Genomic DNA, 23698 nt, shown 5'->3' with positions numbered 1-23698 from the left:
GACTCCCCCCAGGCTGGGACTGCTCCTTTTCTCGGTGTTAGGTGTGAGATGTCTGTGGGATATCTAAGCCCACAATTCTAGACACGAGTTATCTGCATGGTAAGTTGCTCGGGGCAGAGGAATGGGCTGGAATCTTGGGAGATCATGTGGTTAGGAAAGTGGTCAGCCTAGGGCCAAACTCAGGAAACCCCAGAATTTGCAGGGTTGGGGGGGACAGAGAGACAGGAGCTGGCAAAGGAGACAGAAGCAGCAAGGTATTGGAGAATCCCGAGAGGGCAATGGGGGTGAGCAGGGTGGGGGCCTGGAGAGAGGTCCAGAAGAAGGGTGTTGGTAGGAGGACAGGAGCCAGGGACGGGGGAGCAGGTGGAAGGGAGAAAGTGGAGACAGAAAATGCATTTCTTTCTTTTGAGATGTTTCAGTGAGAAATCATTAACTACAGGGGCACGTGGAGTAAAAGCTTTTATTTCTCCCAGTGGATGAAGTTAAAGCACACTTACTAATGAGAGAGAAGCCAGAACATAGAGAGCAGTGCTCGTCCGCACTCTGGCCTGCGAATGCCTTTGCCTTTGTTCTGGGTCGATTTCTCTTTCTGGGGCTGATGAGGCTCAAGTGAGTTTGCTTCTCCTAAACATGCACTTGCTGGGAGCCGGGTTTGAGTGCTGACTACTGCTGGGTGTTGCTCTTGGCTGACGCGCTGCCAGGCTGGGAGGAAGGCTCCGGGCAGAGGGGCTGGGGTCTGTGTCTGGAGGCAAACCTGGCTACACACGGCTTCTAACAGGGGGTCCTCAGGTTGATGCCGGGAGTCATCGCCTGCACCCAGGGGCAATCCTTTTCCAGCACCTTCTGGGGCAGGGTTGGGAGCCGGGCGTGGCTGCTGTCCACGGTGGCGCGGGTGCTCTGGTGGAGGCTGGAACAGCTGGAGGAGAGAGGCCAGACATCCTTCCACATCACACCCAGAGTCCGAAACCCTGGGGGCCCCCACCAGTGGGGGATATTCTCACCCTGTCCCGACAGGAACTAGAATAGGGTTAACCACACTCTGGAAAATATCCCCAAATAACTTGAGAGACCTGCTTCTTCTTTTTTGTTACGCATCCTCAGCGTGGACACCAGGCCTTCCTGTGACCAGCTTGTGGTTGGCAGTCTCAGGGTTTCCCTTCTCAGTCATGCTTCCTACCCCGGCCAGATAAGCTCTGCCCATGAAGCTGTCACCCTGAGCCATCAGCCAGAGATGAGGGTGGTCCACGTCCGGGCGCCTCGGGGACCCTGCACTCTTTTCCGACAGATGCTCGGGGTGGTTGTGGACACCGAGCTGAGAGGGGCTGAGAGTCCCGAGGCCTGTACACCTACAGGCGTCCCCCCAAAACCTGCTTCCTGTCCTCCCCCACCCCCTGTCACCCCCACCTCTAAGCCTCAAGCTACTCATTACACTTCTTCTTTTTAGAACCACCCAAGACAGCCTGGATCCATCTGGAAAATGTGTGTGCGTGTGTGTGAGTGAATGTTCAAGGGGGAGGGGAGGCCTAAAGCTATTTCTTCTTCTAGGGCCCTACATGGAGTTTGCTAATCTGACTGGTTAAAAGTCTGCTTTTATGAATTATCGTTAAAACAGGAAGTGGTTTTCCAAAAACGTTCCTTTCTGACAGAATGGGGGTGGTGGGAGGGAGGCTCAGAGCTTCCTGAAATAAGTGGGTTTTGGAGGGGTGGGCGGCCCCCATGTACTGGCCCCCTGGGTCTCCTCGATGGTTTCCCGGCCTGTCCCTTGCAACAGCCACATTTCCTTAAGGCTCCCACCTGGGTGGTCTTCCCGCACTTCTCCCCAAGGTTTTCTCTCTCGGTGACGGGAGATGGGTCAGACCTCCATCTCGTAGGATCTTTTGTCTACTAGTCCCCGGAACCAAAAGAAGTGAAAGGATTGCTTTTCTCCTCCTTTCAGCACTAAGTATTGAAGCCTTCCGGTGGTCTCTATGAGCCCAAAGGGTTTTCAGAGCCTGGGGTTTCCTAAGCCAAGCCCTGCAGCATGCAGGACCCCAGGTGGGCTATCTAGAGAGAGTGGAGTTTTCTACGTAGACCCTGAGAAGCCCCTGGTTTCCTGTGCAAATCATAGTTCCGTAGCTCCATTTCAGAGGTTTTTATTGTCTGGTTTCCTCTGTAGGGTGGGCTCTAATGTTTGGAGAAACAGCTTTGTGAGGGATAAGCACAGGATGTCAGAGAGCAGAGAGCCCTCAGGGGATGTCCTGCGGGACCCTCGCCTGGAGGCCTGCTGTTTGTGAGACAAAGTGTTTGCCATCATTGGAAAAGACCCTGAAGCTGGGAAGGATTGAAGGCGGGAGAAGAAGGGGACGACAGAGGATGAGATGGTTGGATGGCATCACCCACTCGATGGACATGAGTTTGAGCAAGCTCCGGGAGTTGGTGACGGACAAGGAAGTCTGGCGTGCTGCAGTCCATGGGGTTGCAAAGAGTCAGACATGACTGAGCGACTGAACAACACATTCCTGCAGCAGTCACTGTTGGGTTTTGGTGACGCCTAAGTGCAGGTGTGCACACCTTTCCCGACCCTGCTGACAAGCCCTCCCAGGGCAGTGCCTTTTAGGGCTGATGCCTTCTGGCCAACTGCACTTGGGGTTCAGGGCAGGCAGCAGTGTTCTATCTCTTGCTAATGCTCATCTCTAGTTCTGTGAAAACAACCCCCAGTCCTGCAGGGCTGACACTGCATCACTGGGGGCAGGGAGAGGGTGGATAATGTATGTCACAGGTGTGAAACTGAGCAGAAATGCAAGGCTTGGGAGTCAGATGGTCCCATGTCTCCCTGCAGGCTCCCTGGATAAGCCACATCACCCCTCCTGGCCTCCTCATCAGGGACGTGGCAGTAACAGGAAGATGGCACTTTGCTGGACTCCTAAGGGATTAAGGAAATTGGACCATAGTCATAAAATGCCTAGCATGTGTTTGGCACTTAGTAGGGGCTTGATCACTGGCTGGGATATGTGTTCATTGTTTAATTTGATTATTTTGGTATTGTGGTAAAATAAAAAGGGCTTCCCTGGTGGCTCAGTGGTAAAGAATCTGCCTGCCAATGGCTGTAAAGAATCTGTGGCTTCTTGGGTGGTTCTTCCCATTTCCCCCTCCGCGAGCCGACCACTTATCTATCTGTCTCTGTGGAGTTGCCTATTCTAAATATTTCATATGAATAGAAAAGAATCATGTAACATGTAGCCTTTCATGTCTGATTTCCTTCACTGACATAATGCTTTCAGGGCTCATCAATGTTGCTGCAGAATGTGTCAGTCCGTCATTCTTTTTTTATGGCTGAATAATGTTCTCATGGGGCTTCCCCGGTGGTAAAGAATCCGCCTGCCAATGCAGGAGATGCAGATTCAATCTCTGGGTCGGGGAGATCCCCTGGAGAAGGAAATGGCAACCCACTCCAGTATTCTTGCCAGGATAATCCCGTGGACAAAGGAGCCTGGTGGGATACAGTCTATAAGGTTGCAAATAGCTGGACACGACTGATGACTGAGCACACCCATGGTAAAATAGACACACTTTTTACCACACTAACCATCTTTAGGGCTCTCATGTTCACCATCTTAACCATTTTAAAGTTCAGTGGCATTGGATACATTTACAGTATTATACAACTGTCACCACTGTCTAGTTCTGGAACTTGTTTATCACTGCAAACAAAGCCCTTACTCGTTAAGCAGTCACTCCCTGTTCCCCCCTCCCTGAGCCAACCACTTATCTCTCTGTCTCTGTGGAGTTGCCTATTCTAAATATTTCATATGAGTAGAATCATGTAACATGTAGCCTTTCACGTCTGGCTTCCTTCACTGAGCATAATGCTTTCAGGGCTCATTGATCCTGCAGAATGTGTCAGTCCTTCATTCCTTTTTATGGCTGAATAATGTTCTCATGGGGCTTCCCTGGTGGCTCAGTGGTAAAGAATCTGCCTGCTAATGCAGGAGATGCAGATTCAATCCTTGGGTTGGGAAGATGCCCTGGAGAAGGAAACGGCAACCCCCTCCAGTATTCTTGCCTGGGAAGTCCCATGGACAGAGGAGCCTGGCTGGCTACAGTCCATGGGGTCACAAAGAATTGGACACGACTGAGTGACTAAGCAACAACAAAATTTTCTCCTGAGGCCTTAATTTGGAGAATTCACAGGATGGTCGTGAATGCTACTCAATGTCCCACACTCTGGGCTGGGATTCTTTCTGTCCTCATTTCGGAATGAATAGTGTAGATTTTGAAGCAGGAGATGTGGCCACAGATGCATTGAAGGGAAGGGGAAGGGGAAGGGGCAGGGTGACCATGAGCCCCCCCACCCCCCTGATCCCCCCATTCAGCTTAGCTCTGGAGCCACAGCCAGATGCCCCAGGGCTCTCCCAGCAGTGGTTCCTTCTGGGCTCCGGCTGGCAAGGGCTGTGCTCACAGGTAACAGACAGGCTCCCCGTGTCTCCCCGCAGATGCAGGAAAAGGCAAAGGAGATCTACATGACCTTTCTGTCCAGCAAGGCCTCGTCCCAAGTCAACGTCGAGGGCCAGTCCCGCCTCAATGAGAAGATCCTGGAGGAACCGCATCCACTGATGTTCCAGAAGCTCCAGGACCAGGTAACCTGACTTCCCCAGCTGCCCCTTGATGGCAAAACTGACATTTCTGCCCCCCTCCTCCTTTGGAAGAATTCAGTTAAAACTAAATACTGAACACCTTAGAAGTAGTCCCATCCATCTGGGTGGCCTGAGGCATGTGGAGGGGGCGTGGTTGGTGAAAGAGACAAGCTGGCCTGCCAGGCCCAGGATTTGACCCATCGGCTCCGCCCTCAGGCCTCTTTACTCTTGGTCTACTCACAGTTTGACCAAGCAGGGTTATCAGTCTTCTCAACCAGATTAGAAGGGAGGCTGGAGCTGTTTGAGGTACCCACACTGAGGAAGCAACATGTGATAACTGCTAAAGGTGGGAGCAGCCAGATAAGTCTAGAAGAGCAAGCACAAGACCCGAAGTGGCAGGGAACCTGAGGCTTTTGTAACAATATCCAAACTTCACCACCTGCTTCAGTTGGCCTGTGGTCCACTTTGTCAATGTAGTCCACTTAATGCAGGAGAAGTTAGGTTTAAAAAATGGACCTCTAAGGGATAAACTCTAGTTTTCTGGCCAATTGTCATATAAGGAATGCCAGCAATAAAATAGGCAACAGGCTGAAACTGTACTTGCAGAGGTTTTTTTCGGATATGTGTTTGCAGATGTGACTATTCATAGCAGGTTCTGTTCTTGTGAAACCTTATATACACACCCGTGGACCATGGAACACTGACAAATTGCTAACTTCTGCTGGCCCTGTTCTTACTGGGGAAGCAAAGGCCTTCTTTGGCACACAGGTGGAGACTAGCTCTTAGCTTAATTTAGCAATCCTCCAACATGAGCAAGTGCAGAGCCACCTGGAGGGCTCTATAAAAGAGAAACTGGGCTCCACCCCCAGAGTTAACGAGCAGACTTGATGGTTTCCAGGTGGGTTGAGACCTTGCTCTCCTTGCAAACCCCCAGGTGATGTTGATGCTGTAGGTTCTGAGACTACACTTTGGAAACCACTGGTCCACAGCATCAGTTGGCCTTTTTTTTTTTTTTTTTTTTGATCAGCTGGAGTGTGCACAGAGCTCAGAGCATGTCCCAGCATCCAGAAGGCTTCATCTGCTCAACATCAGATAGAAAACAAATAGACAGGTAGAAATTATAAATATGAGAATTAACTTGAGAATGTTTTCCAGTTGATACAGTAGCAAATGCAAATTCCACATGAGTTCAACCTCAAATTTGGGTGTCGAAGGGACTCTGTAGTTAGCATGGGAAACTTTTTGAGGGCCTCCTGGAGGTGGTGATGTTGAGCAGATGGGAGGGATGCCGTGGACATGGGCTTGTGGAGGGAAGGGAAGGCAGGGTTAAAGGCAGTGCTTGTGGCTGTAGCCACACAGAGGTCTCCGCTTCACCCAGACCTCAGAATCATTTACAAGCTTCCTAGGGTACTGTGAAGGGAAGCCAGGGTGAGACCCTGCACTGACACCCCTGTGTTCTAGGTTCTCCATAAGAACAATATCCACGCTTCAGGGGTGCCCTTCTGTGCCCCCTTGGCACATATTTAATCTCCAGTGAGGAGTTGTACTCCCATTTTGATGATGGGGAAAGCAAGGTTCAGGAGGACTACATGGTTTGTTACACAGAGTGCCACAGGTCTAGGACATGCTGGAGGCCGATGCACCTGCCTTCCAAGACGGCACTCTGGGGGCTTCCCTGGCAGCGCAATGGTTAAGACTCAGCGCTTGCACCGCACGGGGCTCAGGTCTGATCCCTGGTCGGGAAGGTCCCACATGGCGTGAGGTGTGGCCAAAGCGAAAAAAATAAGACTGTACTCTGGACTCTCACGGCCCCTCACAGCTCCTCAAAGCCCCAGGAGTTGGAGCAGAGAGATTACATGTGAATACAGCCCTTTTCCAGGGCTGCGAGGAATGAGGAGGGCTGCTGTCACCTCCGTCTCCCAAAGACGCTGCTCTCCTGTGAGAGTTAGGCCTGCGACACGTCTCAAAAAGGAGCTGGACTGCTGTGACCAGGGCACCCCCACTGGATGCAGATCTCGGGAGGTTTAGCTGGTGCAGGAGGGAGGAAATACAAGGGACCAAGGATGATGTTTTTAAGTGACAAAAATATTTTAATTTAATCTTGTTTTTTGGCCTCACCATGCAGCATGTGGGATCTTAGTTCCCTGCCCATGGATTGAACCCATGCCCACCTCCAGTGGAAACCTGGAGTCTTAGTCCCTGGACCAGTAGACAAGTCCCAAAAACATTTAAAAAATAATTTTTGTTACAAAAATCTTTCATCTGCCTAACTAGAAAAATTATATGTACTCAACCAAAGAAACTTGGGAAACCAAAACATAAAAATCAAAAAAATTTGTAATTTTATACTTGGAGCAAATCACTAAGTAACAGCTGATGTCTAGACTTTCCATCATTTTTTTCTATAAGTATGTATGTGTACACACATCTAACAAACGTGGCACAATGCAGTTCAAACTATTTCCTGTAAAGAAAGTACTTTTATATCCTGTTGTTGAAAGTCATTTACTTGAGGGGGAAATAGAGGTGCTAACTGTCTTCCTTGGGCATAACTGGATGGAAACAAGATACTTGGAGGGGCTTCCCCAGTGGCTCAACGGTAAGGAATCCAGAGCTGCAGGAGACGCAGGTTCAATCCCTGGGTTGAGAAGACCCCCTGGAGGAGAATATGGCCACCCGCTCCAGTATTGTTGCCTGGGAAATCCCATGGAGAGAGGAGCTTGGTGGGCTACAGCCCAAAGGGTCACAAAGAGTGGGACATGGCTGAGCAACTGAGCATAGCACAGGGTACTTGGAATCTGAGTTGATTCCATAGTGAGTCCCTGTGAAGGCCTCTGGGTTCTGTTTCGCTTCAGAAAACTGTCTCTCAGGGGCCTTGCTGGTAACCATCGAAGTGCATGATCAGCACGGTTTGTGGTTCTTTGCCCCCCAAAGGCCCCCACGAGAGCCCTGTTTTCCTAAGGAGAGTAAAGCAGAGGCGAGCATGTTTGGAACCACAAGACTTTAGATAACTTAAAAACCCTTCTCCGTGGCTCTGACTTCATTCAGCCAGGCTCCTCTGTCCATGGACTTCTCCAGGCAAGAGAGTACTGGAGTGGGTTGCCATTTCCTTCTACAGGGGATCTTCCTGACCCAGGGATCGAACCCAGGTCTCCTGCATTGCAGGCAGAGTCTTTACCAACTGAGCTACTAGGGAAGCCTTGACTTCATTCAGCACCACTTGGCTTTATGGCTGAGCTGTCTGAGCGGGCTGCTTTCAGCACCAGCTCACCAGGAAAGCTTTAGGGAGCCTTAACCCCTACCTGTGCTGGACAATGCTCCAAGCCCTGGAGGCTGCTATTAGGGCAGCGTGGACTTGGGGGCACAGCTGAAACCTAGAAGGACGGGAAAAATCTTCCCTGAGCATCAGATGAGATGACCTGATGTCCATGAATCTCATTTAAATGAGAGCTTCTTGGGTCTTTGCTCAGGTCCTACTGATTCTTGGTTTACACACAGTTCTAACACATTTTGGTTTTTCAGTTCACAGCCTATTTGAAGTGCTGGTAGAGGCTGTGGAGTGAGGAGCTGCAAGAAGCAATGGCTAACAGCCAAGGAGGAGGCAGAAACATGATACTAAAAACAGAAAACCATAGCACAGTGATTGGGAACCACCAAGTGTGGGGGACCACAGTCCCACACACCACACTGGGGGCATCCCAGTACTGTAGGATAGTGGTGCAGTTAGTGATCCTAATGACCCTAAAATGTCAGGCAAAACTTACATTGTGGTCAGCATAGTCACTGTAGAGTGTGTTAGATGTTTTAATAAGAATTGCATACTTATTAAAATGATATCTTAAGAGAAGTTTGGAGGCTTAAAACTTTGTTCTCTAGAAAATTCGTCATTGGAGAGATTGTCCTCTGATTTAATTTTGCTCTGCTGATGGGGCCCAGTTGTGTTGCCGAGCACGTGCTGGTAAGGCCAGGAGAGGCAAGGGTAGTACTAGGAGCATCCTTGGAACTTCAGCCTATGGTCACAGGCTGTTGTTGGACAAAGTTAAGTTTCAGGAAACTGGAAGCGGGAGGAGGTGATCTTACACAGAGTTGATTTCTTCAATGAATCGCAACTCACTGCAGCCACTTTTTAATCTTCAAAATTCCCCTGGGGGACTTCCCTGGTGGTGCAGTGGTTAAGACTTCACCTTCCAAAGCAAGGGGTGCAGGTTTGATCCCTGGTCAGGGAGCTAGGATCTCACATGCCTAGGGACCAAAAAACCAAACTATTAAAACAACAACAACAAAAAAAAACCCAGAAGCAATATTGTAACAAGTGCAATAAAGACTTTAAAAATGGTTCATGTTAAAAAAAAAAATTTCCCCTGGGAGGTCTGTTTCGGTTCTAGTTGGTTTGCTGGTGTGTGAAGTTGTTTTTTCTTTCATTCCTTTATGCTATTAATATTGGTGGAGGGGGCCTACTATGTACCAGGGACTGTGCTTGGAACTGTGAGTGCAGTGAGGAAATCGGCATCTGACTAACCATGAGGATAGGAAATACAACAGGCAACGGGCTAGGAGTGACCGAAAGGGGTCGAGTGATCAGGGAGTACTGCTTGAAGATCCGAGTGGCAGAAGGGGGAGCCAGGTGAGAAGACGGGGGCAGGACCTTCCAGCAAGAGCCAGTGGCACATGCAAAGGCCCTGGGGCAGGAATCCAGTGGGTGTGTTGGGAGAGGTCAGTGTGGCTGGAGGGGAAGGAGAGAGATAGAAGAAGCCAAGTTGGGAGGGGCTGGCTGGGTTTAGGCCCTGAGGGAACCAGTTTAATTTCAAACTGGTGACTATTTATGTGCCAGCTGGGCTTATAAGGTTTGGTTCTCTTGAAAGCCAGGCCCCTTGGCTCTGACCCCTGATGCCAGCTGCTTCCTTCCTTCATTGGGATGGGGGGCAGGTGGGTGGCAAGGGAATGCAGATGACTCAGTGCAGAGCCATCTCTGCTGCTAGAAAGTCAGTTGCACACCCACAGTCTCCTGACCATGGTTCATCTCTGTACCAAATGGCCTGACTCCCTGCCCCCTCGCTCCCCACTCCCTGCCCATCACTTCCTGGACGCTGAGTTCACACTCATGTCATCATCACTGTATGTTAGGTTAGGCAGGAGGGGAAGTGGGGGCTTATGATCCAGGATGGCCTCCATCCTCCCCCCGCCAACTGGGTCCTGCTTCCTGGCGTGACTTCTGTGGCCTCATCGGTAACACGGAGCTCTCGGCAAACATGGCTGCCTCTCCAGGCTCCTCCGCAAGGCAGTCCACAAGCCTTCAAGGACCAGGTGTTAAAAAGTCGCTCCCTGATGGCCACAACCTTGTACCCTTAGACCCAACGTGTCTCTCTTTTCTTTGACATGAGCATTTAGCAGCTGTGAAACTTTGGGCAAGATGCCACCCTTCTCTGAGCTTCAGTTTCCTCGTTTGTGAAATGCGGGTTATGATAAGGCAGTTCTGAGGATGAAATGCACTCGTGTCTGTGACGTGCTGACCTAGTGCAGAGGCTGGTGTGCAGTCCATAAGTGTTAACTCTATAAGTGTTAGCTGTGCGTATGTCCTTTAAATTGCTTTCATGCAGTTCTCAACCGGGGGCGGTTTGGCCCCTCTGGGGAATGGGCAGTGTCTGGAGACAGTTTTGGTCGTGGCAAGCGGAGTGGGCGTGCTCCTAATGGTGCCAGGATGCACCCCCCACCCCCGATGCAGATGTATCCGGTCCAAAATGTCAATGGTGCTGAGGTGGAGAAAAGTATTGAAAGTATTAGTCGCTCTGTCATGACCGACTCTGTGCAACCACATGGACTGTAGCCTGCCAGGCTCCTCTGTCCATGGTATTCTCCAGACAAGAATACTGGAGTGGGTACTCATTTCCTTCTCCAGAGGATCTTCCCAATCAAGGGATCGAACCTGCATCTCCTGCATTGCAGGGGGATTCTTTGCCATCTGAGCCACCAGGGAAGCAGAAATCCTGGCTTAATGCGGCTTTCAGAAATGTAGCAGAATTCATGTGGCTTACCCTCACTGAGCCTCAGGGCCCCACCTTTTTTAAAAAAAGCAGCAAATAATGTATATGGCTCTCTACACTTTAGTGAGTCCTGGGAAAACATTCAGGCTGCACTTCTTCAGTTTACACAGTGCCTCTGTGTGTGCGTCTCATTTGACTCTCAAGCGGTCTTGGGGAAGGTGGGACCTGGCACCTCAGTTTACGGGAGAAAGTTCCCTAGAGGGGGAGGTGACCTGGCTAGCCCGAGCTCCCAGAGCTGGAAGAGGGGAAAAGGGGCAAGCACTGAGCGCTTCTGGTTCAGCTGAACTCTGCCTGCCACACAGCTGTCCTGTGAGGCCCAAGCTCCATGGGAAGCCATGGTGTTTGTTCCCACTGTTCTCTTTCTGGTTTCTGCCGCCTTCTTCCCTTCCTGGGGGCTGGTACGGTGGCATGGTCTTTGGCATTCAAAGACCAATCAATGCGCTTACCTTCTTCTCTTTTCTCCCCCTTGGCCTTCCTTGCTCAGTTGTCCTCTCCTGTACCTCCAGCCCTGGCTAATTCTAGAACATTCCCAGCAGTCACTGAGGCACTGAGAATCACCTACAACCTAAAGAGACCAAATTGGTCACAGCAGCCTAACGTGCTTTTCTTTGTACGAGAAGTGATGGCTTCTGCCTGTGCTGGCCCTGACAGCCAGGCGTCCTGCTCACCCACTCGGCCGGAGCTCCAGCGGGGCAGGCCAGCAGAGGAACCCGCGAAGCCACCGCCAGCCACGAGCACATCCTGTTACTGGCCCGCCCAGGATTCTGGACAAGTCAATTTTGTTTTTGGCTGCACCCCACACAGCATCCGGAATCTGAGTTCCCTAACCAGGGATCAAACCCATGCCCCCTGTAGTGGAAGCTTGGAGTCTTAACCACTGGAACACCAGGGAAGTCCCCTGGACAAGTTAATTTTTTAAGTTATTTTTCATTGCAAAAAAAAAATGCAGGAGCTGACTCATTGGAAAAGACCCTGATGCTGGGAAAGGTTAGGGTTAGGGTTAGGGTTAGGGTTAGAAGAGGGCAACAGAGGATGAGATGGTCGAGTGGTATCATTGACTCGATGGATATGAGTTTGGGCAAATTCAGAGAGATAGTAAAGGACAGGGAAGCCTGGCGTGCTGCAGTCCATGAGGTTGCAAAGAGCTGGACACGACTGAGCGACTGAACAACAATTGTAAAATTACTACATGCATTGTTAAGATTAAGAAGAGAAAATGACACCATCCAGAAGATGACGTGAAAGGCTAAAATCCCCCAGTTGCTGCCTCTTCACTCTCACTTTCTGCCTCATGCTGTGTATCCCTCCAGACCCTGAACGTTTGAAAATGGAGTGCTTTGAAATCTGCTCAGTGACTTGAGGTTGTGGCAGATGAAAGATTTAGAACAGGATTCTGCTCCACAAGTTTCTGGGTACCTGTTTACACGCTGGTCTTGCTCTGAAGCTTCTGGGTTGAATTCCACAGTGTAGAATGGTGGGTTCCCTGGAACAGCAAGGAGATTGGAGAAGAGGGAAGGTCCTTGCTCATGGGACCATGAAAGAGAGGGCTGCAGGTTCGAGGGGGCAGGGGTGCTCTTTCTCCTTCAACAAATCGTAGGAACCCCAATGCCTACACTTACTGCAGATTTTGAGGCTTTACAGGAGGCCCTCATCCAGGCTTCAGGGTTGAGGCATGCTAAGTCTCGTCTGGGGAGGACAGAGCGGAGGCAGGTTTTTTCCACTGAAAAGGAAGTCCTCAACCTCTGATGTTTAAAAAAAAAAAGAAAAATTGAAAGACTTCAGTGAGATGTCGACGCTCCCAGCCACATCCTTGACAGAGAAAGGAACCAAGCAGCAGACCTGTTCTTTTTTTCAGCAGTGTCGTTTCTGTGAACTTTCCCAGACCCCAAGAAGTAAGATTCGCTTCCTTCGTCGACCTCGGTAAGAAGGGCTGGAGCAGCTGGTGAGGACCCAGAGGAGGCGGAGGGGCTGCCTCGCCTCCCGGGGTCCACTCCCTCTCCCAGTCCCTCATCTCTGCAAGGCTGCGATGGTGGCTGAAGCAGGGATTCCTGGGTGCCTCAGTCTTGGCGCCAGCTGACCTTTGCTCCCGAAGATCGAGCCCAGTCCAGAAAATGGCATGTTCCAACGGGCACAGCCAGAAAGAGCAGTTTGTGGGTTTCCACTCAAATGCAAGGAGCGTTGGATCCTGGCGTTTGCCACAGCCCTTTGGCTTCTGAGGGTGGGGCAGGAAGGACAGCATTTGAAATACTACTTTTTTTTTTTTTTTTTACAACTTAAAAATAGTGTTTAAGGGAAGAAGGCGGGGGAAAGGTACCAGTATAGCCCTGAACTCTCTCCGTGATGGCAAAAGGCAAGGATAAAATACCTCCACCCCACACAGAAGGTGTGTCATTCAGCTTTGGATTTGAGGATTAGGGACTTCAGGAACAAGTGGATGGCCACCTCCTCCATCCCCCAGCCCCTGACAGTGTGATAGCACCAGACCCATGGGCTTGCGAGGGGATTCCACTTTCAGGGGCCACTGCCTCCATCCGTGTTCGGCCTCTCTCTGGAGTTCTGACCTCACCCTGGCACGTGGTCCACCTCTAGGGGGGCCCGTTCCAGAAGCAGGAGCAACACCCAGGTGACGGAACCTTCTCTGTGGCCTTCCCTGGAGCTCTGGGACCAGGGCCGACCCAGCTTCGTCATCTCTCCCGCTCTCCGCCAGCTGCCCTCGGGCCTTCTCTCCCATACCCCCATCACAGAGGGGAAGGTGGTCTTTGACCCAGGGGTGGGGGTGTCCCCATCAGTGCCCCTGCGCCAGGAGCCTCTACAGCACCCAGCTGATCCTTGCATGGGGACTGGCTCTCTTCATGCTTTGCATCTGCTTGCGTGGTGTGAAAGTGTGTCTGCAGTCTGCATGTGCAATTACATTCTAGAACTGCAGTTTGTGGACACTTGTATACCTTTTCAGTCATTTTCACATCAAAACTAAATCAAGTGCTTGAAGCAAATATGAAATCCCATTAATAAAATTTTCTGTTGCAGGAAAGGTTTCATGTTTTTTCCTCTTGGTATCCAGTTGAAATTACATTCGTGGAAGGCTTTGCAGTGTATATGTTTAGTTTAGGTCTTTAATGTCCTTGTGTTTTTTGTTGTTTTTTTGGGGGGGACCATGTCACATGGCATGCGGGATCTCAGCTCCCCACCAGATCAGGGATGGAACTCATGCCCCTTGCAGTGGAAATGCAGAGTGCAAACCACTGGACTGCCGTCTTGTCTTCTAAGATGGGTTAGAAGATTTATTAGCCTTGCAATGTACTTGATTGAGACAGGGATGAAGCCTCCACGGAGGGGCCCTCAAAACTGGTTAAGCATCTCATTCTCTACACGACTGAGTATGTGTCTGTGAGGGAATCCTTTCCAGAGCAGCAGACAAAACAGTCTCAAATCAGAGCCCCTCGTGGGTATTTTCCATCACAGAAAGGCAAATCCTAATTAGTTGCGCTGTCTGGGGCCTGGGGAGGGTGGGGTGCCTTGCTGTGTATCAACCTTGAGTTGGGGGACCTCGTGGCAGGAAGCCTCCCTTCTTGGTTTTCACTGTGAGTCCCACCTCTGGCAGACTAAGGGTTGGATCCCAAGGCCAAGACACTAAGTGATTTACAGTCCTGGCATGTAGCTCCCAGATGTGGGGCTGCTGAAATCTGAAACCTGCACGGACACAGCTGTGTTGGCAAAAAAAAAGGTAGAAATGCAACTTTGCTGCCAACTTGGGTTTTCTGCTCCATCGGCTGCCTGTCTCCCCGAAGGGCTGTCTGTGTGCGTTAGAGCTCTGCTCCCTTGGTCTATGGTCCGCTGCCCACAGTCCCAGCCCACCTGGGTCTCCACCTTCTTCTTTCGCTTCCCTGCAGATAACTTGAGGTGCGTGGTCGGGCTGATGACCGCAGTCCAGCCCTGGTGAGTCTAGTTCTCCCATCAGAGAGTCCTGGTCTTGTGGAGCCTTCTGGAACCCCTAAGGGCTGTCTCATTTTCTGCGCTCAAGCAGGAGTGAGGTGACGTCAATAATTTACCTGTGTTCATTTCCAAGAGCTGTCGTAACAGATGATTGCAAACTAAGTGGCTTAAGAAAACAAGTGGTGTTTTTTTTTTCTCTCATAGCTCAGGAGGCCAGAAGTCTGAAACCTGAGTATCAGGCAGGGCCGTGTTGTCTCTGAAAGTTGGAGGGGAGATCCTATCCTTCTCTCTTCCAGCAGCTCCTGACAATCTTTGGTGTCCCTGGCTTATAGTTGCATCCCTCCAGCCTCTGTCTTTACTTGAGCTTCTTCTGATTGTATGTCTCTCTGTGTGCTCTCTCTCTTTTTCTTTTAAGGACATCACTCCTTGGATTTAGTGAAATGAAAAGTTGCTCAGTTGTGTCTGACTCTTTGCGACCCCATGGACTATAGCCCGCCAGGCTCCTCTGTCCATGGGATTCTCCAGGCCAAGGATACTGGAGTGGGTTGCCCTGCCCTCCTCCCGGGGATCTTCCTGATCCAGGGACTGAACCCGGGTCTCTTGCACTGGAGGCAAATGCTTTACTGTCTGAGCCACAAAGAAAGCCCCCTTGGATTTAGGGCCCACTCTAAGCCAGGATGACGTCATCCTGAAAGCCTCAGCTAACCCTATTCCTAAATAAAGTCACATACTGAGGTTCCGGGTGGATGTCAATTTGGGGGACACACTGTTCAACCTCCTACACTGACCTTTGGGGATGTTTATTTCCCACTTAAATACACAAGCTAACACATTAGAGAATGTATTTGGGGTCATTGTTTTCAGTTTTAGTGAACTTTGAACATTCGGTGTTTAGTCACTTGACACTCATGTTCATTTTTCCACGTTAAACTCTTTTCACAATCTCCGTTTTTAGTGACCACCTCTCACTCTGCCATAGGAGTGGTGGGATGGCCTGGAGGTAGGCGTGTGGGCTCGAGAGCTGGACGGCCAGTGTTTGCATCCTGCCGATCTCTTTCGCTCACTGTCACAGGCTGAATTGTGTCTCCCCTCAAATTCAGATGTCAGACTCCCAAGCCCCAGGACCTCAGAGTGTGACTAGTTGGAGATGGGGGTCTTCAAAGAGGTGATTAAATGAGGTCCTTGGGGTGGGTCCTAATTCAATCTGACCAGTGTCCTTATAAGGAGAGGTGATTAGGACATAGAAACACACAGAGGAGAGACCAGATGAAGACCCTGGGGAAGACGGCCACCTACAAGCCAAGGACAGAATCCTCGAGAGAAACCAGCCCTGCTGTCACCTTGATCTTGGACTTCCAGCCTTCAGAGTCCCGAGAAAGGAAATTCCTGCTTTTCATGTCACCCAGTCGTTGGTACTTGACATGGCAGCCGAGCTGACAATATACCAGCCACGGGCGCAAAGCAACCAACCTTGGCCCAGTTCTTTCCCTTGTGTACTCGGGGTCCTCAGGGGTTCAGTGAAGATTAGAGAGGATGCTCCATGCGTTGCCTGGCATGTGGTTTGAAGGCATTCTTACTGGGATTGGTACACCTTGAATTGTTTCACCAGCCCTTCTGTCGTTGCTCAGTGGATGGGCCCCATTCATTCACTGGGTGAACCTCCGACATGACCATTTGCCCTGTGATGAAGGCTGAAGGTAACTGGTCTTTGGCCACTTTCTTGCAAGAAATTTTTAGGACATTCTCAAAGTCATCATTGCTGAGGACCCACGAGGGGCCCTGGGTTGGAGCTGCCTATTGCCATGAGCCCCAAGGCCAGTGCCCAGGAGACCTTTTGCTGGTGGCAGTGAAGACCCCGTCAGAGGTGCCAGGCAGCTCCTAGCCCCAGAAAATGAGGCTCTTGGTAACCACATCCCTTTCCTTCTTCAGATCTGTCCCGGTCTGATGCCTCCAGCTGCTACCCGGTGACTCGGTGGCACCAGGAGACTGGCGAGGACTCCTGAAGAGGGAAACCCCAGCTTGAGGGCCTCCATGGGTATCTCACACCCGCCCACGGCAGGGAGTGGTCCGTGCGCTCTTGTTAAATAGTTTATAGCCCCGTCCTCCCGAGCTTGCTGGCTCCAGGCGTGCCGAAGGGGGAACTGAGCATCTCCGTGAGGCTGAGCCCTCCTGCTGGAACCACCTCCCCGCCCCACTCCCCCACCACCTCGGGCCGGGCGCCTCCAGCCCCGGCCTTTCTTCTTCTTTTCTCGAAGAGCCGCAGCAGGCAAACAGGATGCACCACTCCCACACGCGGAGACTCAGACGAGACACTTGGGTCGAACCGCATCCTGCTGGTGGTGCTGGGTCCCATCTGCTGCGGGCCTGGTTGGGAGGAGGGGGTGGGGGCTTGGTTCCCCAGGTCGGGGGCACTCAAGAGCCTGGTTTCATTAGTCACACTTCAAGCATCATTTCAAACGGTGAACTGGATGAGCGTCTCAAAGTCCCCTTTGGAGGTTCTTGTGCCTGGAAGGGCTGAATGATGCAGGTCGTGATGAGGGATGGTAACACACCTGCGCGATATGATACTGGCATTTCTCCCCTCCTGGCTCACCCCCGCCTATGACTTTTGTATTTTCTGGGAGGTTTTTGGCTTTAATGAATACTTTCTCCAAACCTTATCGAAGCAGTCTAAGATGACAAGATTGCTACAAAATAGATGCCCACTCTGGAGAGGCGCAAGGCGGGGGCCTTTGGAGCATGCTGTCTCTGAGCAGGTTGACCGAACTGGAAGGGCACTCCCAGAAGGGCAAGCAGCAGCTCAAGAGTTTTAGGAAAACCCGAAGTCCAAACTCGGCTGAGAGCAAAACGATGTAGGCAGTTCTCCCATGTTTGGAGCTGTCTTGGGAAAACGAAGGTGTCAAGGCCAAGTTCCAGCTCTCCCAGCCCCCGGCCAGATGTTCCGAGTCCGTGGACACCATCAGGCGTTTCATTTGCGGCATAGTTTATGTGCCTGTGGTGAGAGGGTGGGTTTAAAAGATGTTTTACCGCCCACTTGGTGACCCTGCCTGGCAACGAGCGTCTTTCTAGACGCCCCTGGAGCTTTCTGTTTGTCGAGGCCATGGTGGTGCAGTCAGTGAAGGTGCCAGGTTGCGTGGTGTGAATTCTCAGTCTGCACAATGTCCTGAAAGTCCAGTGGGAAGGTCTGAGACAGAGAGAAACTTCTCAAAATAAGAGACTGTCCCTCGATAGCCTGAAGGTGCTTCCCTTTTGTTTCCCCCTGTTCCCACCCCTTGGCAGGGCAAGGGAGGACTGTAGCAAAGCATGAGGAGGCATTGGGGGAGGAGGATGTTGGGAACAGGGACTCTGGCTGAGAAGGGGGGAAACTCTTTGCAAACTTGGGGTGCAGCAGGTGGCACTCCTCTAATCCATCAGGGGTCCTCCCCTCGCACCTGGCAAGTATGTATTAGAATGACTTCTTTCCCAGAGATGCTCTCCTGGGCCTGTGTGAGCGAGCAGGTGTCTGCATCCTGCAGCTGACTGCTATTTTCTTTAATTAGAGCCTGTTCCCAAAGCCCCTCCTCCCTGAGCTTGTCATTCCACTTCTCTGCCCTGCACTGAATAAGCCCCATTTTGTTTCTTGGCGTAATAATAGGTTTGTGTAAGACCTTGGTTGCCAGACTTCTGGGGGCCTAAATATTAGCATCGTCTTATATGATAGTGGCCTTTACTTCATCGTCTCTACAGATATGGCTTCTCTTCTACCTCAAGTTCCCGGAGACCCACATCCCTGTATTATCTAACCTGAATACAGTGGTGATTCTATTTTTTTTTTTTTTTAAAGTGGTGATTCTTAAAGTACCTCTTGATCCAAGGGTATGCATCAATGCTGTGTGAATCTAGACTTCTGTGAAAAATATAGATTTGCTCGTGTGACTCTTTAAGCTCTTATATTCCATTGAGATAATTTCATAATGACCCCAAACATCCAGGAAACCTGCATGGTCTACCGCAAGACTTACTTCAGCTTTCCTTGGGTGTTTGGCATGCATGTGCATTCCTTGGCACATGATCATGCCCCTGCTCAGTCGCTCATTCGTGTCCAACTCTTTGTCGCCCCATGGACTGTCGCCCCTGCAGGCTCCTCTGTCCATAGAATTTTCCAGGCAAGAATACTGGAGTGGATTGCCATTTCCTCCTCCACGGGATCTTCCCGACCCAGGGATCAAACCCGTGTTTCCTGCATTGGCAGGAGGGTTCTTTGCCACTGTACCACCTGCAAAGCCCCAGCACATGATAGGTATTTAATAAATATTCAATGATTTATAATTTTCCTTTTCCCCTTAGATCTTCAACCTCATGAAGTATGACAGTTACAGCCGCTTCTTAAAGTCTGACTTGTTCTTAAAACACAAGCGGACCGAGGAAGAGGATGAAGAATCACCAGATGCCCAGACTGCAGCTAAAAGAGCTTCGAGAATTTATAACACATGAGCCCTCCAGGCACTAGCAGGACTGGCAGCTTTCAGAACCGAAGGAACTCACTCTCAGGACCATGCAGGGTGCATAATGGCTTTGTTATCTGCAAGGACTGAAATGTACAAAAACCCTTCCATAGGATCTGTGTATTTTATTATCTGCTTGACCAGTAAGTTTTGCATGATGGCTAATCTTAGATAAAAAGACAAATAGCTTTGAAGTTTTAGTTCTGTCTCACACACAAAAGTGAAATAGTCCTTACACACTGGACATCTTGAGTATTTTATGGCTTGATTAAACTTCATGTGAGGCCTCCAGGTGAAACTTCACAGCCACATCTTCTCTTTGACGTCTTCACCCTCCCTCCGTGGGTGGGTCACTCGGGTCCACGGCTTCACTTGGTGAATCAGCTCAAGAATGAGTTGATCTGGCATGCTCAAGCCACTGGGGGCTTGTCTGTCAGATGCCTCTTGGGTTAAATATTTCTAGAGAATAAGTTCAGTGCTGGGAAAAGAAAATTCATCGCAGCCTCTAAAGATTCGGGGAGTTGCGTGTGAGTATCATCAGAGGGCTTTTATTTCTGAGGTTTGGGTTTGTCCTGGTTTTGCCCACAATCTGTGACATTTCATGCAACACAGATAAGCAGTTCATTCTGACAGAAACAAGATCTCAACCAGGAAGAAAGAAAACCGGGAGACGGTTCAGGGTCCCCATGGCGATGCAAGGTGGTGCTGAATGGGAAGGTGGCACCCGGCCCCTGCTGATGATGGAGGGTGGGGGAAGTTCGCTCCTCTCACAGCCCATTGGGTGAAACCCTTTCTTCTTAGTGCCTACCCCTTGCTAGACTTCTTAACTCTGGGCTTGAGACTTTAACCAGAGGATGGAATGGAAATGCTGTCTTTGGAAGCTCCCTCTTGGGCTAGAGTCTGTGAGTGAAGTCCAACGGTCCCAGGTGGTCCTAGCCAGCCCAAGTTCCCCCCACCCCTGCCCCCAGCAAAGCCCAAGGTCAGGCATGGTTACTTTCTGCTCACTGTTCCTGCCATCTGCTGCTGCCAGACCTTCTCCAGCATATTTGCCAAACCTTAAACTTCTGTTTATACAAACAAAGCAACTAGACTCTTACTTGAGAGCCTTCCAACTCAGACATTCCATTTGCAAAACTCCCTGCTGTTGACTATGACTCTATGATTTATCAATCAAACCAGGACACTTGAGAGAGAAAGGCAGTGAGTTGAATCATTGCGCTGGGATAACAGGACATCAGCCAGTTCTGTTCTGGGTGAAACCCATTCACATTGTCGCCTTGCTGACCCCCCTCTCCTGGCATGACCACTTGGGCAGTCCTCCAGATTCTCATTGTCCCTTCACTGTGGTTGAATGCCCCCATCTTTCCTTTCTGGGTCTTAGGGTGACATTGGTTGCTTCCAACCGAAGCACACAGCTGAACCTCATCAGAAACAGTAAACACTTGATCTCCCCCGCTCCCAACAGGTGATCTGCCTCCCCAGGTCATCCCAGACAGGTTTTCTCTCTGCCTGGAATGAGATGGTCGTCCTGAGAATGACACCCAAGGGCCCTGTCATCTGGGAAATTCAGTCCATCTTCAAGCAGAACAGATTGATGTGCTTTTAGGAGTAAGGAATGAAAAAAAAAAAAAAAGAAAGAAAGAAATAGGTTCTCTAGCTGAACTTACAGTTTACTAGCCAGAGAAGTGCAGAGATGCAGACCGCCCCGCCCCGCCCCCCAACCCCAGTCCTGCACTGTCCCAGACTCAGGATAATTTCAAGGCCCCATGGAGCTGAGCGAGTGGCTTGTGTGATATTGCCTAGTCGTGTCCGTCTCTTTGTGACCCCATGGACTGTAGCCCACCAGGCTTCTCTATCCATGGAGTTTCCCTGGCAAGAATACTGGAGTGGGTTGCCATTTCCTCTTCCAAGGGATTTTCCCGACCCAGGGATCAAACCCGTGTCTCCTGCATTGCAGGTGAATTCTTTACCCACCGGGCCACCTGGGAAACCCTGGTCGTCCTATTTGAGAGCTTGTTCCGGGCGGGTCCCAGAGACTGCAGATGGCTGGGAACCCTCTTTCCGGCTTTCACATTTTTACCCCTGGGTTCAGAGACCCTTTGAGGTGGTGATCTCTTCAGAAACACATAAAGGAAACAGCTAGTTAGCCGGAAGCCTGTCTGCCAAGAGAAGAGCCTCTTGCTTAAGAGCTGCCTGAAAAACTCCCCAGTGGGAGGGGGAGCCGCTTATGTTTAACCACAGCTTACTCCCACCAGCATGTACTCACACCACCTCCCCCAGCTTGCTCCCGCCTGGCTGTCTACAGCCCTTCCAAGTGCAGAACCAGGCAGGTACAGAATGCAGCTTCCAAAAGCCGTTGCAACAGTGAGATGGAAGTGTAGGGCATCTGTGTCCCCAGATGATGCTTCCACACTCAGCTTTTCACTTTCCCCCTATCCATTTATTGATTAGTAACTTAATTGCACCTGGGGCCTCCGTGATGGCTCAATGGTAAAAAAAAAAAAAAAATCCGCCTACTGAGGCAGGAGACACAGGTTCAATCTCTAATCTAGGAAGATCCTACACGCTGTGGAGCAACTAAGCCCATGAGCCACAACTACTGAAGCCTATGCACCCTAGAGCCCACGCTCCACAACAAGAGAAGCCACTGCAATGAGAAATCCGTGCATCACCACTTGTCGCAACTAGAGAAAACCCAGCGCAGCGATGAAGACCCAGCACAGCCAAAAATAAATAAGTAAATAAAATTATTTTAAAAGAATAAATAATAGTGTCTTCTATGGGCTAGGGACTATGTCTGGTTGTTGTTGTTGAGCTGCTAAGTCGTGTCTGACTCTTTGCGACCCCATGGACTGCAGCACACCAGGCTTCCCTGTCTTTCACTGTCTCTCGGAGTTTGCTCAGACTCATGTTCAACTCTTGTCCATTGTGTTGGATGCTCAGATTCAATGGGGACCGGGTAGCTGCCATGATGATTCAAGCTTCAGTGGGATTCACAGGTGTGTTAAAATGTAGGTGTTATTATTCAGGTATGGTATTATTCAGGTATGGTTAGCCCAGGATATCAGGAGATGCTTATCATTGACAGGAGAGTCTGTTACAGTTTCTAAGTAAGAGGAGGGAGCAGGTCCCGCCATGCAGAGCTGATGGGAAATCACCAGGGTCGGTCAGGAGGTGGAGAAAGTGAGGGGGAAATGTTGGCAAAAACCTTTATTGTGGTTTCCTTGGAAAGGGTGGGACAAAAAGTAGGACTGGCCAGCTTGGATCATTTCCATGGGCTCTGGGGCTTAGGCGGTGTCCCTAACGGCCTGGTATCTGGGTTGAATGATTAGGGCAGGTGGCCCAGAGTGGAAGCACCCCATAAAGAAGGGTCTAGGGGTGCCAGCTCTGGGTTGCTCAGTTGTTTTCTATCTCTAGGAATTAGCTGGTGCTGTGAGGAGCAGTGCCTCCAGGGCCAGCCAGGACCCAGAGGTCAAAGTTTAGTCACTCAGTCGTGTCCGACTCTTTGCAACCCCATGGACTGCAGTATGCCAGACCTCCCTGTCCATCACCAACTCCCAGAGTTTACTCAAACTCATGTCCATTGAGTAGGTGATGCCATCCAACCATCTCATCCTCTGTCGTCCCCTTCTCCTCCTGCCTTCAATCTTCCCCAGCATCAGGGTCTTTTCAAATGAGTCAGTTCTTCACATCAGGTGGCCAAAGTATTGGAGTTTCAGCTTTAGTATCAGTCCTCCCAATGAATATTCAGGACTGATTTCCTTTAGGATGTACTGGTTAGATCTCTTTGCTGTACAAGGAACTCTCAAAGAGGTCAAAGCATCAGAGTAAAACATACATTTAAATCAACAGGCTGCAGGGTCTCAAAACATAGATGCTAAAAAAACAAAACAAAACAAAAAAAAACATAGATGCTGTGTTTGACCGGGCCTATGTTTTAAAGCTGTCCAAGCAATTGCCTCGGGCAGAGCACCAGTGGGATCTCCGATTGGCCGAAGAGTCGTTCACATCCTATTGCCTTAAGGCTGGTCACATTCTATGTTATCTGCTAGCTCCAGAGTCTGTGCCCTGATTGCCATCTCCTGTGAGCAGATCAGTACAGCCTTGGTGATATTTTCCTCTGTGACTGCGGTCATTAACGATACCTCCAGATCCACCCTGCTGACTGGCCCAGAATCTGCCGTGGTCCACGCTCCGGCAGCATCTTGCCTTCTGATGCACAGAACTCCCCTCCAAAGCATGGCAGGGGTCACCTCACACTCAGAGAACACCTTTCCAAGTGTTTCCACCACTTCATCTGCAAAACCTTAAAAAGGAGAACAGCTATTTCTCCCATTGTAGAGACGAGGAAATGAAGACAAAGGACATGACTCACACAGGCTCATGAGTGCTAGGGTCTGTGTTGGAACCAAACACAGATCTGTCTCCTGATCCTAGCTCCCTTTTTGGGTCCATCCTCTGCCTGGACAGGACCCTAGGGGAGCCCAGGGCTGGGGTGAATACTGGCAGTTAGTAAAAATGGTCACTTACACAGCAGATACTTAAAGAGCAACTACTACCTTCTCCTGGGCTTCCCTGATAGCTCAGTTGGTAAACAATCTGCCTGCAATGCAGGAAACCCCCGTTT

The 23698-nt window shown here is 50.4% G+C and overlaps 1 protein-coding gene across 3 annotated transcripts in view; it reads left to right on the top strand.

Annotated features, from left to right (window-relative positions):
* Positions 1 to 19376, top strand: part of RGS10 (regulator of G protein signaling 10) — a 41235-nt gene extending 21859 nt beyond the window's left edge. For all 3 annotated transcript variants that reach the window (XM_043926483.1, XM_043926482.1, XM_043926484.1), the window contains 2 exons: positions 4473 to 4616; positions 18914 to 19376. In XM_043926483.1, the coding sequence (XP_043782418.1) occupies positions 4473 to 4616; positions 18914 to 19060 (291 nt within the window). In that variant the 3' untranslated portion in view covers positions 19061 to 19376. The remainder of the gene's footprint in view (positions 1 to 4472; positions 4617 to 18913) is intronic.
* The last annotated feature ends 4322 nt before the right edge of the window (positions 19377 to 23698 follow it).

This window comes from Cervus elaphus, chromosome 15 (assembly GCF_910594005.1).
Source record: "Cervus elaphus chromosome 15, mCerEla1.1, whole genome shotgun sequence".
NCBI lineage: Eukaryota > Metazoa > Chordata > Mammalia > Artiodactyla > Cervidae > Cervus > Cervus elaphus.
The sequence above is the reverse complement of the archived record's forward strand: the minus strand, read 5'-3'. Positions and strand labels throughout refer to the sequence as shown.